The 13,057-nt window shown below is 39.3% G+C and overlaps 2 protein-coding genes across 2 annotated transcripts; one reads left to right on the top strand and one right to left on the bottom strand.

Annotated features, from left to right (window-relative positions):
- Nucleotides 1-1,792: 1,792 nt before the first annotated feature.
- Nucleotides 1,793-4,215, bottom strand: POLR2K (RNA polymerase II, I and III subunit K). Its single transcript, XM_053466544.1, has 4 exons — nt 4,134-4,215; nt 3,953-4,019; nt 2,579-2,671; nt 1,793-1,971 (listed from the first exon to the last, which is right to left on the bottom strand). Exons 2-4 carry the CDS (start codon nt 4,011-4,013, stop codon nt 1,949-1,951), a joined length of 177 nt encoding a protein of 58 aa, XP_053322519.1. The 5' UTR covers nt 4,014-4,019; nt 4,134-4,215; the 3' UTR covers nt 1,793-1,948.
- A 2,728-nt stretch (nt 4,216-6,943) lies between these two features.
- FBXO43 (F-box protein 43) lies at nt 6,944-12,708 on the top strand. The gene is made up of 5 exons (XM_053467195.1): nt 6,944-7,243; nt 9,349-10,823; nt 11,419-11,521; nt 11,715-11,894; nt 12,100-12,708. Exons 1-5 carry the CDS (start codon nt 7,193-7,195, stop codon nt 12,346-12,348), a joined length of 2,058 nt encoding a protein of 685 aa, XP_053323170.1. The 5' UTR covers nt 6,944-7,192; the 3' UTR covers nt 12,349-12,708.
- Nucleotides 12,709-13,057: the final 349 nt, after the last annotated feature.

Genomic DNA, 13,057 nt, shown 5'->3' with positions numbered 1-13,057 from the left:
CCTGCCCATTCTCAAGCAACCAATGGGAAAAAAAACAACTGCTGTTACCGCTGACACGACACGCCTCCCCATGACTGCCCAGCCTGGGCTTGCATGGAGGTATAAATACTAGAGAACATAAACTGCAGTTCCAGAACTGACTCTAAGTGCACGCGCCGAACTGAATGTAGGCACCATATTTCCGGAGACCAGCTCTACGACGCTTTCTGTTATTGGCTCCACTAAACTGTGTATTGTGTGGAGGCAAATATTTCACATATGTTTTTTCCAGTTCCATGTAAATTACAGGGGTACAATAGTATAATAAAAGATATAAGCTAAAGCACTTTACACCGTAAAGACCTGGAATGCACTGCCTTTGGTGGTGGTGACTGAAGGTACTATTAGAACTTAATAATTGACTGAATTAAAAGGATATTTATGGGTGCACAATGGGTTGTTGATGCAGTCATTATTCTGACAACCCTGAAAGTTTTTCTTTTTACCCCGTCTGGGCAAAATTATCGTGACTTTATAAACAATGTTGGCTTCATTGCCTCTGGATCGGTACAACTGGTGATATCTTGGAAAGGTTAAACTTGATGTAATGATGCAAGATTAAAAATATTATATTTTATTTATATGGCGCCAATAATTTACACAGTGCTTGTTACAACGCATACATTCAAGGGTATGAAAAACTAGAACCGACAGACAAACCGATACATTAGTTATAGAGGACGCGGCTCGCAAACTTAGATGCTTGTATTTTACCGACAGCCCAGTAGAAAACAGGTTCAGTAATATTCATATAAAATGAATACCATGGGAGGTTTTTTTTATTTTTTTACTGAAAAGGCGGCATCCCTTGCAGATTTTGGCCCCAAGCTATATTTTTTTTTTATATATATATATATATAATCTCCGTGCAGCTGCGATTTGGGATACGGGCACATCGGACATCAGCCCTCTGGTCGTTTATTTGTTCAAAACTATTTTGTAACTTCAAGAAGCCCAGCATTATAGATCAATGATCAGGACAGTGCAGGCTTATACACCTCTCCGGATATAACTTCTCGGTTTGAGTTTCTCATCCTCCAAATTAAGTATACAGGTAGTAGATGGAGGGTAAGCGGGTAAGCAAAGGAAATGTATAGATTTCTATGAATTTTTTAAAATGCGTCGTACTTACTCACTGCACACATCCACAGAAAAGCCGCTCACCCTCTGGTTTTCACCTTGTCCTGATGTTTCTCCTTCTTTTAAATATATTTATCTCTCTACATGCTGACAACACTCACTTTTCAGTCTTTTATCATGGTTTGAATGAAGGACAATGGAAATTGGAGATTTATGAAACATTATTAATCATGTGTATGTTGCATATGCCCACTGGCATCGTCTTATGGAGGATCAGTCCCTTTTTGGGGTCTTAACGCCTCTTTTTTCTCATATTCAGTTGTCATTATGTCTGGTGGGTGTGAGAGTATCACATTGCTACATATGCACAAGGGACAGGCACAAGGTTTTGCAGAGTGTTTCGTACCGGAAAAAGTTTGCAGGGCACTGGTGAAGTTACCACCTTGACCACTACGAGTCAATAAATCGCTCCCATAGACTGAATGCGGTGTCTGAATTTTACATACCGCTGGGAACTGATGGGGTGCATAGAATTTAAGGTCAAGTTTTAAATGGCTGTGGTGGCAAATATAGCAGAGCCCTTTTAGTTGTGGTTCCTATAGTGTGATTAAACACTCCTTGTATCAGACCTAACATCCCGTTCAATAGATATAACCATAGAAGTCTCATCATATTTTCAGTTCTAAAGCCTTTATTACAAAACATGTAATAACTTACATTTCCAAACTGAAACATTACACATCGCTTTATTGCCTCAAAAACATAAACAAATAGAAATATTTACTATGGTGTGAATGCATTCCAAAAACCCTAAAAACGTTCTGTCGCATCAACGGGCGTCAAATACAACCACTGAAGTATTATGACTTAAGGAAAAAAGCAAGTGAAGGGGAAAATGAAGTGAACAACAGATCTGGCATAAAGATTTAACCCTGTGTTAAAATAAATAAATTTACAACTGTTCTTAAGGGGAATAGATGCTTTCTCAATATGCATCTCCATAAAGGAAGAAAGAAGCGTTTGTGTAGCAAGCAAAGCCCTCTTTATAACGGGAAGCCGGAGCGATCCTATCAGCAATACGGATAATACTATCCTATCTAAAAATCATTAGATCACCACTATAGCGTATTTTCCACCATTGCTGAAACCATAATGCAGTCTTGTAAGCGATTACGCTTGATTCCAAGGCTTCAGAATTGCTGATAGGCATCCGGTATTACATTTATTAATAATAGAAATAGTGGCACTCTAAGTGCTTTAGTTGAGTAAATTGCCCTATGCTATGCTCCTTTATATTTTTAGAGAGGGTATGCTCCTATATAAAACAATAATAATAATAATAATAATAATAATAATAATAATAATAATAGAACACATAGCTTATTGTGACTTGTACCAACAAGAATGGACTTTAAAGGTTATTTAAGATGGAAACAAAGTAGCAACAGGAAAAGGATACATCGTTTAGTTCTTTTCTTGTACATTATTCTGTAACCACATTCTCTGCATCTGATCGGATCTCTGGCTTTTATCTCGTTTTCCGCGTGACATTCTAGAGAACGAGAGAGGGGAAGGTCAGTTAAGGGTTTGCAGTCAGGAACACAAAACTTTTCATATGTTTACAGTCAAAACTACTTATTAGCTTGGATATTATTAGCTTGGATATTATTAGCTTGGATGTTAAGGTATATTTCAAATTCAAATCTAACCCAGTCAACAGTTAATACATGGTTTTTAAGTGATTATATAAAGCATATATATTATATATATACACAAACTGTCTACACATGGAGACCATAGCATGAAAGCTCATTTTACTGCCTAAATTGAATGTTTGGTGCCCGTGGACTTGTGTATATAAAACATACAAATTCACTTTTAGCAAATGAGAATGTCTTTTTTAAATCCTACCTACTATATTTCAGTGCCATCCTCACTTAATGCTCCTATTACTACAGCAAACAGTGGGATGTCCCTGTTGATGGAACCATTCTATTGGTTACTATGGTAATAAGACCACTTTTCGAAACTTGCACCAGAATGGAATATGCAGGGTGGATTTAAAAAAAAATAAAAAAAAATTTGATGATTTCAAAAATAATAATAAAATCAGATGTTTTGGTTTTAAACCAAAACATCTGATTTTATTATTATTTTTTAAATCATCAATTTTTTTTTGTACTGTATTTTTAATGTAATGCTTTTGGAGGAAAAAATCTATCTAGAGCTTAGTTATGTCGATTTTTTAAAAGATATTTTGTTTAACTACTTCAGTTAATTAACATTGACGTTTAAGCAAATGCAAGAATATTTATGCTATATAACGTTATTGTTTTAGTTACATGAAACAATAAGTAGTTCTCCAAATATGAGTGATTAACTTATTAATCTAAAATCAGTTCTGCTACAGCAGTTTTACTAATCGGACAGGTAATTATTCTAAATATGAAATCTTCAGCTGATTTCAAATATTAAACATTTAAACTACTTGGGCTGTGACAATAATAATAATTAGTATCTTTTATTTATATAGCACCAACAATTTACGCAGCACTTCATACAATACATCTATTCAAGGGGTCTGACAAGACGAGAAATGAAAGAGTAAGACAAACCGATACATTAGGTGGAGAGAGCCCTGCTGGCAAGCTTACAATCTTGGGGGAATTAAACAATGGCAGCATTACCTTCTACAAGACACTCATGAATGAATGAATATATATATATATATATATATATATATTTCATAGATCTAAATAAACTGATCAATATTAAAACATATTAAAGGAAAAATACTCAATACTCAGAAGCAGTCCCGAGCAAGAGTTCTCACCTCCACATATATAGATCATCGGTTGCTGCTTTGGCGGAGGCGCATCCTTGGGAGCTTCCATAGTATCCTAAAATAAAACGGGCACATAACGTTTAGGCATTACAAATGGGTGATCGGGTGACAGCCGCTGGCTATATGCAAGAATAACACACGGAATCCCGGAAAGCTCTTACTAACATACCTCCCCGAACAAGACAATATCTTCTGAAACCTACACCACCACAATGTGCTGTAAAAAAAAATGTCGCCAGTCGCCTATCAGTGACGACAACGAAAAGTGTTATGGCGGATATCAATCCCAGCGGCCATCTTTGAAGAGGGCAGACCGGTTTGACTTGTACTTATTCATTCGCGCTTTTGTCTTATGTGTGTTAGTCGCGCAGTTATGAAATCCAAGAATCTAGTAATCGATTTAATGGTTTATTTGCATCTTTGTATTAAACTATATTCTTAACCAGAGGTCCGTTACATTAATCATAGGTTCGTGGGAGCTGCCAGGAGTTGAGATAGATTATATATACAAATATATATAAATATTAACCCCCACTATAATATTAAATGCTAACGTATACAGAGTATTTAGGACTGAGCAGTGAAAATTCTATACATTTAACCCAATCCTATCCCTCAGAAAAAAACAAATATTGACATAAACTAATTTTAACTGTGAGGGAATAAAGTGTATAAAGCCCCAGTGCAAACGGTATTGCAGCCACCACAGCAACTAACGGAGTGACCTTACTGAATTATCCACTTTTCTCACGTTACACCTGAATTTCTATTTGTGAAAATATATTCCTGGTCCTAAAACATCTAAAATAAAGTCAAGAAGATGATAGTTGTGAACCTTAAAGGGACAGCCATAACCATTTCCCTTCACTGATACATTTTGCAGCAAAATTTAGAAAAACATACGGCTATTTTCCTGGTGATTATTGCGCGCACACAAGCATGCAATATTTTATTATTACATATACAGTCACGATAACCGGTCCCTTGAAACTACTAGACTGAATTACAAATCCATATTGGCGCGTGGGGTTCCTTTAAATAGATGTCCTGATGGGTATGAATCACATGACCAACAGAACTCACAAATTTGAAACCAGTAGGTAGGACTCTATCTGTTTCTAGTCCTGAGTTCTCATTTTCTTTGCGTTTGAAGTGGCTGACTCCATATCAGCTCCTCGGGGAAGGCGACGGTTTCTGCGATTGGTATATTTAGGTCTGTATTATAGAGGATGTCCTATAACTTTATATATATATATATATATAGATCTATATATATTTATTAGTGTGTTATATCTGCAACAAACTAAATTGAGACTGTAAAATATATTGATGCTTATCTTTGATGTCTGATGGTTGATTTGCCCAACTACTGCAGTTAGCAGCCCAAACCTTCACATAAATCCTTTCCAATGAAGGTATAATGTTTCTTCTAATAAGTGGAACAGTGCCTTTAATTGCGACCTGGGAAACCGCGTCCTTAGGAGGGAAACGGCGGGTGAATGCAGCTAGTGGGTATTGCGTGCACATTTTAGTTTTAAGGCACAGTATACTGCCCCACGGACACAAATGCATATTAAACTAACTTAATCTGTACTAATGTGAAAAATGCTTTTGCTCTCTGAAAATGGTGCAGCTCCAACAGATCACCCCCTCCCTATGTTATTTGTATGAGCTTTGGCTGCTTGAAGCTGCGTAATGAGCTCCCATTGAACTTGGTGGGGTTGCGCATGGTGGGCTCATTAGACCCCTGGAAGAGTAGTGTAAACCCTCTGAATATTAGTTCACCGTGATGGAATGTGTTTCATGTTGGTTTAACTAGCTGGGCAGAGAGAATTCTGATTGGTAATAAATATCGGTGTGTATGAGGGCTGGAGTGTGCCTTTAATACAAACTCTGAGAAACTTGGCCTTAAAGTACCCCAGCAGTTTCCTCCTGATGAACCCAGGTGGGGCAATTTGTGTCTGGCAGGCTAATTGATAACGCCTTGGTAACAGCCCTCTGTCTCTATTACAGTGTATTCTCCATGTTCTGTGAGAAATTGCCCTTAAAGGGGAAGACATTGGTTATTTGATTGTATATCGGCCCCTGTAGTCTCTCATGTAACGCTTAGCATGTTTGGTTACATGTTCTAGAAGCTACCAGGGTTGGGCCTTCGGTCTTAATTCAGTTTGCTTCTGTTTATAAATGGAAGTGTCTCAGACAGCCCTTCATTGTATATCAAAAAACTTTAAAAAGTGTGCTTCAAACTTGGACTTAAAGCTGCAGCTTCCCACCTCCTCCTTGGTCTGGTAAATCATGTCGCTGATTGGATGCTTGAAGCACATGATCAGCGGCAGGAAAAGACCCCTGTTGACATGTGTGGAGCACTTTTGGATCACTCGCATTGGGGTTCGCACTAGCCTCCCCTCTGCTTTGTGAAGCCATTGCTGAAGCTGGGGTGGCAGTACGTATACCAGATTTAAGCTGGGTAACCAGATGGGGGGGCACCCCTGTAAACTTAAAGGGGCCACTTGGATATTGTGCATATGATGCCTGGAGTGTCCCTTTAATAATATTTCTCAACACCCTGGGGCTGTGAGGATGTGATACGTTTTCGTTATTTTTTTGTTACTACTAATTAACTTCCAGTATATTCGTGTTATGGGTAGGCGGGAGTGTCTGTGATGAAAGGCCCTCGGCAAGCAAGCGAAAGCTCTCGCAAAAACGTAAAATTTGACTAGCCGTAGTATTAAGCTTCCTTCTCGTGCACACGCCCAGAGTTAGGCGCGCGTCTTCATTCAGAATCACCGCCACAACTCGTGCGCGCCCCTGGAAAACATGCCGCAGCTTGTCTTGCAAAGCGCGCCCCCGCTCTTTCTAGAGAACGTAATGGTCCATCGCAATCGACGAGCGCGCCACCGGCATTCTGCTCGCTCCCAAGCAAGCGGCGGTCTAAATGCGACTGAGCGCGCCTTCCCAAGGCAGAGGACAGTTGGGGAATGGCGGGCAGTTTGAATTTAAGTGAGGGAACGGATGGCTTGTGGCACGCGTACCGTGGCCAACCGTTCCCATGGCGAATAGCCTGGCTCAGGGATTGGCGTTGCCATAGGAAATGTGGAAAGTGCCATTGGTAGTAATAATAAATCTCTGCAGGGCTTTTCATCGTCTGGTGACAGGCGGCAGGGATCAGCTGCCATACTGTCTGTCACTGTACCGGTGTGTGTTTGTCTTTATCTCTGATTTCTTCTTATGGAGGCGGGATGTGGCCCTGGCTGCTGGGGCTTCTTCTGTGGAGTGAAGGTGACCGGGGGAGCTGGGGCTGCACATCTGTTATTTCACTGTTACTGGGGCACTATTTAATATAAATATTATTTCATACATACTGTTTATACTGTAAAGAGCTACAGCTCTCTCTAAATTAATGCTGCTTTGGATATTATGATGTTTGTATGTAGTGCATGTATATGTAGAAGTGTGTGTAGTATTTATTGTTTTATATAGTGCCATCAAATTCCGTAGCGCTATGTGTATGCATGTGTATATCTATATGTGTGTGTGTGTATAATATTGTGACAATATTGTTTGGTGGCACCTTGTGGTTGGTTTTTAGGTGGAATGTAAAGAAGCTTCTCATTATGGTGAGAGTGGTAGATAAGTGGAACAGCCTTGCAGACGAAGTGGTAAAAGTCAATACATCGAGGGGATTTAATATGTATTGGGTAGACACATGGATTCTGAATCTAAGATGAGTCCGAGTACTGAGGTCTGGGTCTCTGCATCAGGAAACGTGCAGAGTGGATGAATAATGGTTCTCATCTGCCGTCTGAGTCGTGTAATAGACGCCTGAGCTGCAAACAATAGTCTGTGTGTATTTCCATCGTTATTACAGATCGATGAGCTGAATAATGAACTGGCTTTTATTCTGAAACAATCTGTTTAGTTTTGTAATATGAATGGCTGGCAAAATTAATGCATATTTTGATTTGATTAAAGAAAACCAATAGTTGTTTTGCGCACCTGCCTCTGTATATTGTCTGCCCGCTGAGCCCCTAGCAATGCCTGACGGTGTACTTTGTCCTCTGTGCTGCGTGGGATGGAGCACAGGTTTATGAATTTACAGAGAGTAATCCCATCATTTGTCTGCCAGTCCCTTTAAAGAAGGCTTACCTACAGTTCTATACCGCACTTACTGAAAATGTATTACAATAATAATCCTGCCCGCTTTAAATACCAGCAAAACCTATAGAGCCTGTTGCCTGGCTTTGGCTTGTACTTTGTTCCTTTTGGGGCAGGAACATATTCCAATTGTGTGTGTGGGTGAGCATAATATATAGATTGACGATATGATTATATATTGTATATCTCGTGCTGTGCAGCTCAAGGGGAGAATGCACTTGGTGCACCACATATAGGTGCCTTTAACTAGACTTGGGCACTGCGAAGTCTTCGTGATTGTCCTCAGAAATCTTAATTTTCTAAGAACATTTGCCTTTTTTGTTTTGGGGCGAATATTCGTATAGGTTCTTCGTATTCGTTTTTCTTTTTTTTTTTTCTGCCGGTTTTTCTAGTCTTAAGTCCTCTGTAGTATAGCAGAGGTTAATACGGGATTTAAAGGTCTGTAAGAGCGACTTTATTGGTTGCTGGCAAGGAGCTCGTCTGGCATCAACCAATGAAGAGAAGATGCCCTTCTCCATTCATCCTTTAGCCTGGGAGGAATGGGGATTTTTAGCCCCCCCGTGGGGAGACCAATGGCTTTGGCACCAGGATTTTCAGGGCCGCAGCTCTTCATTGGTTGATGCCGGTTACCGATAAGAGTCGCTCTTACGGACAGTTTTTAAATCCTGGCGGGATCCTATGAATTCCTGTATTAACCCCTGCTATAACCCAGAAGACTTAATATAGGCTAGAAGTAGCGACTTGTATGGAGGAAGGGACCAGGGAGATTAGCTAGGAGATATTAAGGGATCTTTTTCTTAACTAATAGGCTAGCCTAGTGTGCGTGTGTGTGTGTGTGTCACAATGATTCCTTGTGTACATTTATCCGCTGCCATATTTGTTTGTTCAGTTTGAACAAAAAAACGCAACACTTGTGTTTGTTTTCATGTTCTCCCGAATACGAATGCACAAGTCTTCCTGTAGCACCTGCGCGGGACAGCCTGTGGGTCTACCTGGGAATCGAGCTGCAGGTTCAGGGAATTGGCTGGAGATGCCTATGAAATCCTGACACTGTATTAAACTGATTTTTATTTTATATATATATATATATATATATATATATATATATATGTGTGTGTGCGCATGCAAATATAAATGTGGAATGACTGGATTTTTATTTTTGCTGGTATTCAAGTTAGAAAAAGATTAATGTGTGAATAAAAACTTAATGCTGCTTGTTTATTTTATAGGCTTACAATAGGAAGAAACAGGACATGGCATCAAACAGGGCAACCTTGGAATGCCTTCCTAGGAATATAACGAGGAGAATAAATGAAGGGAAGATGCAGCATGGCTATGCAGACACTTCCTCCTGTGTATCCCAGGACAGTGGATATGACTCTTTAAAGTCTTTCAGCCCTCATTGCGGTGAAAGCAGCAGTAAGTCTCTGGGAAAAACAAGTCTGACACACGAATGTGAGAACTCTGAGAATATAGACCCTACTCTGGTGCTCTCTCCGATCAGCGGGGAGAGAGCATGGGAGCCAAAACAGATGACTTCAGGAATTTATGAAACTCCACGAGTTATTAAGAGAGACTTTTCCCTGCGCAGGAGACTTCTTCTTTCTAAAGCCACATCTGGTGGTAACTTAGATTTTGATGCTTTGGACTGTTCAGCAAAGAGTTCTGAAAGGAAGAAATCTCTTCAGCGGTGTCCTACCTTTGAAGACCATGTTTCAAAGGCTTTTAGTCACTCTCCAAGAGATCCTACATACAAACCAATCGCAACAAGCACTTTAAAAGCCGACGCTGAATCAGGAACTTCGTGCAAAAAGTGGAGGCTGTCATTTGCTCAGCAGAGGACATCGACCTTCGATGATTCTAAATGTGACGGTGTTCCTTTCCCAGAAGTAGAAAACCTATCTCCGGTCCAACATTCTTCAGACAGTGTGACTGACGATAGCATTCTGAGCATTAATGAAGAAAACCTTACTGAATTACCCGAAACTCCAATTTGTAACCTAATTTCTAGGGCAAAAGAAGAATTTCAGACTCCTATTAGCAGTCTTGTTGCAAAGTTTAACTTTGATTTATGTACGCCTACTGGCCCTGTAGCAGTTGACCTTGATTCCTCTGCGGCAGAGGACAGCGCGTTTCACTCTCTCAGCTTTGATAAATCACAAGACTCTTTAACCGATCATGAGGGCTCTTTCCAAGAGTTGATTCAAAAACAAAAGGAGACCCCAAAGGCAGTTCAGAATAAAAATCGTCTAAGGAAACTAGAGCGATGTAAAAGATTATCTACACTTAGAGAGAGGGGCTCACAGTCAGAAGTAGAAGAAGAATGGGCTGAAACGCAACTCTTGAGTTTCGAATACAAGTCAAAAGTGGCAAGAGAGTCAGTTGATGAAGAAGTTGAATCCAGCCTTGATGATTGCAGGGAGGGCTCTCTTCTAAAGATTGAAGATTTGACCGGGACACCTGCCTTGCGTATAGTCCGTGAGATGTTTGTCCGAAGCAGCCATAAACGGAAACCACATGCATCGGTGCAAGATATCTTGGGAAGCCTGGATAGTTCTGAGCTGTCAGACGATTCCCTTACAAGACTGATCGGCAGGAAAATGGGCTTAGAAAACCTAGATATTTTAGCAGAATTGAAATACAGAAATTTGAAGCATGTAATTGCTTGTATATTTGACTCTTTAAATGTAGAAAGTCTATGCAGGTAAGAAAAAGTCAAATGAGCAAGTACCAGATAGCTTGAGCAGCAATTTGGAAAGGTGTATTGTCCTAAGCCATTTCTTGGTCACTCTGCCCACCTATAATGCAGAAAAACTTTCTTTTCTTTTAAAGAGGTTCCCACCTATTACTCTTGTGTTTTTTTTTTTTGTTTTTTTTTATGCCAGTGTGAGAAAATAGGAGCTTGTGGATATCTTCAGCTGGATATATGATTATTTTATATAAATTTTGTTCAACTTCCAGTCCACTCAGGTTTGCAATTTTGGTAATCTGGCATGTGATGCTATATTGAGCTTTATTAAGAAGAAATTAAATGAGATTGGGCAGTATATAAGCCTTTCTTTCCTGTGAGAGTTTCCATGTAAGCTGGTATAAAACTGAGGATGTGAGGTTTAAATTGTTAATTCTTTTTATGCATATCGTTAAGTGACTTTTGTTGCTGGCAATTTCCTAGCAAAGTCTAAATGGCTACTCCAAAATAGTTAAACGTCTCAAAATGATACCATGATGTATATTATTGGTCAATTCCAGCGTAATTAGACTTTTTAAGACTCTTAACAGAAAACGGTCTACTTTTACAGCGTTTGGAAAGTCAGCAAAGAGTGGCGTGAAATAGTAGTTCAAGATAAAAGTGCGCATCAGAGAAGAAAGGTATTCCTGAAAAAGCAGAGAGCTGAAGCACAGGTAACGTTTTACGAACCGGTTTCGCCCCGCGTCATACTATTTAGTGATGTCGCTCAATCTGTTTAGACTACTGTACGATCTCTTTACTTTTTTTTTTTTATTTATCACTGGACCGGGGTGCTTATTACACACAAGTACATAATCTATCGCAGTTATGGCAGATTTACACAGATTTTTTTTTATTCCACTGTAGGATGGGCGATCACTGTCTTCAGAAGATGCTGCAACCAGATTAAACCTTTTAAGTCGCTCTGCGTTGAAATGTGTTCAGGCACAGGCAAGGTCTTCTTTTCAGACGCCAAACTCTACTTTCACTCCAAAAGACACAAGTGCCATCGCTCATTCATCAAGAAAACAACAAGAGTATGTTAAGGTTTGTATAGTTTAAAAATTTATTTTTTTTTACAATTTTTGTGGCTTGTAATTGGAATATAGAGGATTTCTCTTTAAAACTGACATGTCTCTAGCGTTGCTACCATAATAAATGTTCATTGTTGGTTCAAATGAATGAAGTGCCAATTCGGTTTTATTTCTCTGTAAATAAAGAGGTATGCAATGCTGTGTTCCTTGATCTGCAGGTAGCCAAAACGCTCTTTACAGATGAAGCATTAAAGCCTTGCCCACGATGCCAGTACCCTGCAAAATACCAGCCGCTGAAGAAGCAAGGCACGTGCAGTAGGAAAGACTGTGGGTTTAACTTCTGCGGTCTGTGTCTGTGTGCTTTTCATGGCTCAAAAGAATGTGGTGGTGGTTCTGCAAAGAGAATACACAAAAAGGATGCACCTCCTGGTAGTGCCCAGAGTAAGCGGAACCTCAGAAGACTCTGACTTCTCATCTTGGGACCCTTTTTCCAGTTTTTATCCGTGTCTTGGAGGACAATGGTGGCGTACACATCTGACTGACTATATGTTTTTTAATTTATAATGTAAAGGACCGCAATGCATTCAGCTAGACACACTGCTGCAGATCAGGGGCATATAACACAATTAATGCATTTCATGTATAGCACTTGTTACTGCTCTCTCGCGTCTGGGTGTTTTTAGCTCTGTATATTGTATCAGCATATTTAAATGATCTCTCGTTTATTTTGTGTACATACATTAACTTGCACATATTCTGTAACTTGTTTTTAATGTCTTGTTTTTTTATATAATTTTATTGAAGTCTATTTTTAATAAAAATATTTTAGCAGATCTCTTCTATTCTGTTAATTGTTCAATAGTTTAAGTGTGTGTGTGTGTATATAATATGTAGACAATTAAACATGGATGTGTATTTAGATTTATTAGATATACCCTCTGTCTCTGTAGAGCATATCCTAACATTCAACCCTTTTTTCCCTAAAGTGTGTGTATGTGTGTGTGTTTTCAGTTTAAGTAAATAATGAAACGCTATTTCTATTACGATTTACACAATGACTTCCTACAGGACGTTCCTCCTCTGTTGTTCATTGCAGAACGGGTCACCACAGGAATGATGCCTCCATAATACCCATAAAACACTGGCTCTCAGTAGATTAATGTACAAAATAAGTCT

This window comes from Spea bombifrons, chromosome 5 (assembly GCF_027358695.1).
Source record: "Spea bombifrons isolate aSpeBom1 chromosome 5, aSpeBom1.2.pri, whole genome shotgun sequence".
Taxonomy (NCBI): domain Eukaryota; kingdom Metazoa; phylum Chordata; class Amphibia; order Anura; family Pelobatidae; genus Spea; species Spea bombifrons.
The sequence above is the reverse complement of the archived record's forward strand: the minus strand, read 5'-3'. Positions and strand labels throughout refer to the sequence as shown.

What these genes read in the sequence shown, in the direction of transcription:
- POLR2K (XM_053466544.1), bottom strand. Translation starts at nt 4,013, where the DNA reads ATGGAAGCTCCCAAGGATGCGCCTCCGCCAAAGCAGCAACCGATGATC. An exon ending in GATGATCTATATATGTGGAG is followed by an intron (nt 2,672 to 3,952) that starts GTGAGAACTCTT and finishes CTCGTTCTCTAG; the next exon opens with AATGTCACGCGGAAAACGAG. An exon ending in CAAGAAAAGAACTAAACGAT is followed by an intron (nt 1,972 to 2,578) that starts GTATCCTTTTCC and finishes ATAATACTTCAG; the next exon opens with TGGTTGTATTTGACGCCCGT.
- FBXO43 (XM_053467195.1), top strand. Translation starts at nt 7,193, where the DNA reads ATGGAGGCGGGATGTGGCCCTGGCTGCTGGGGCTTCTTCTGTGGAGTG. An exon ending in AGCAGAGAGCTGAAGCACAG is followed by an intron (nt 11,522 to 11,714) that starts GTAACGTTTTAC and finishes ATTCCACTGTAG; the next exon opens with GATGGGCGATCACTGTCTTC. An exon ending in AACAACAAGAGTATGTTAAG is followed by an intron (nt 11,895 to 12,099) that starts GTTTGTATAGTT and finishes CTTGATCTGCAG; the next exon opens with GTAGCCAAAACGCTCTTTAC.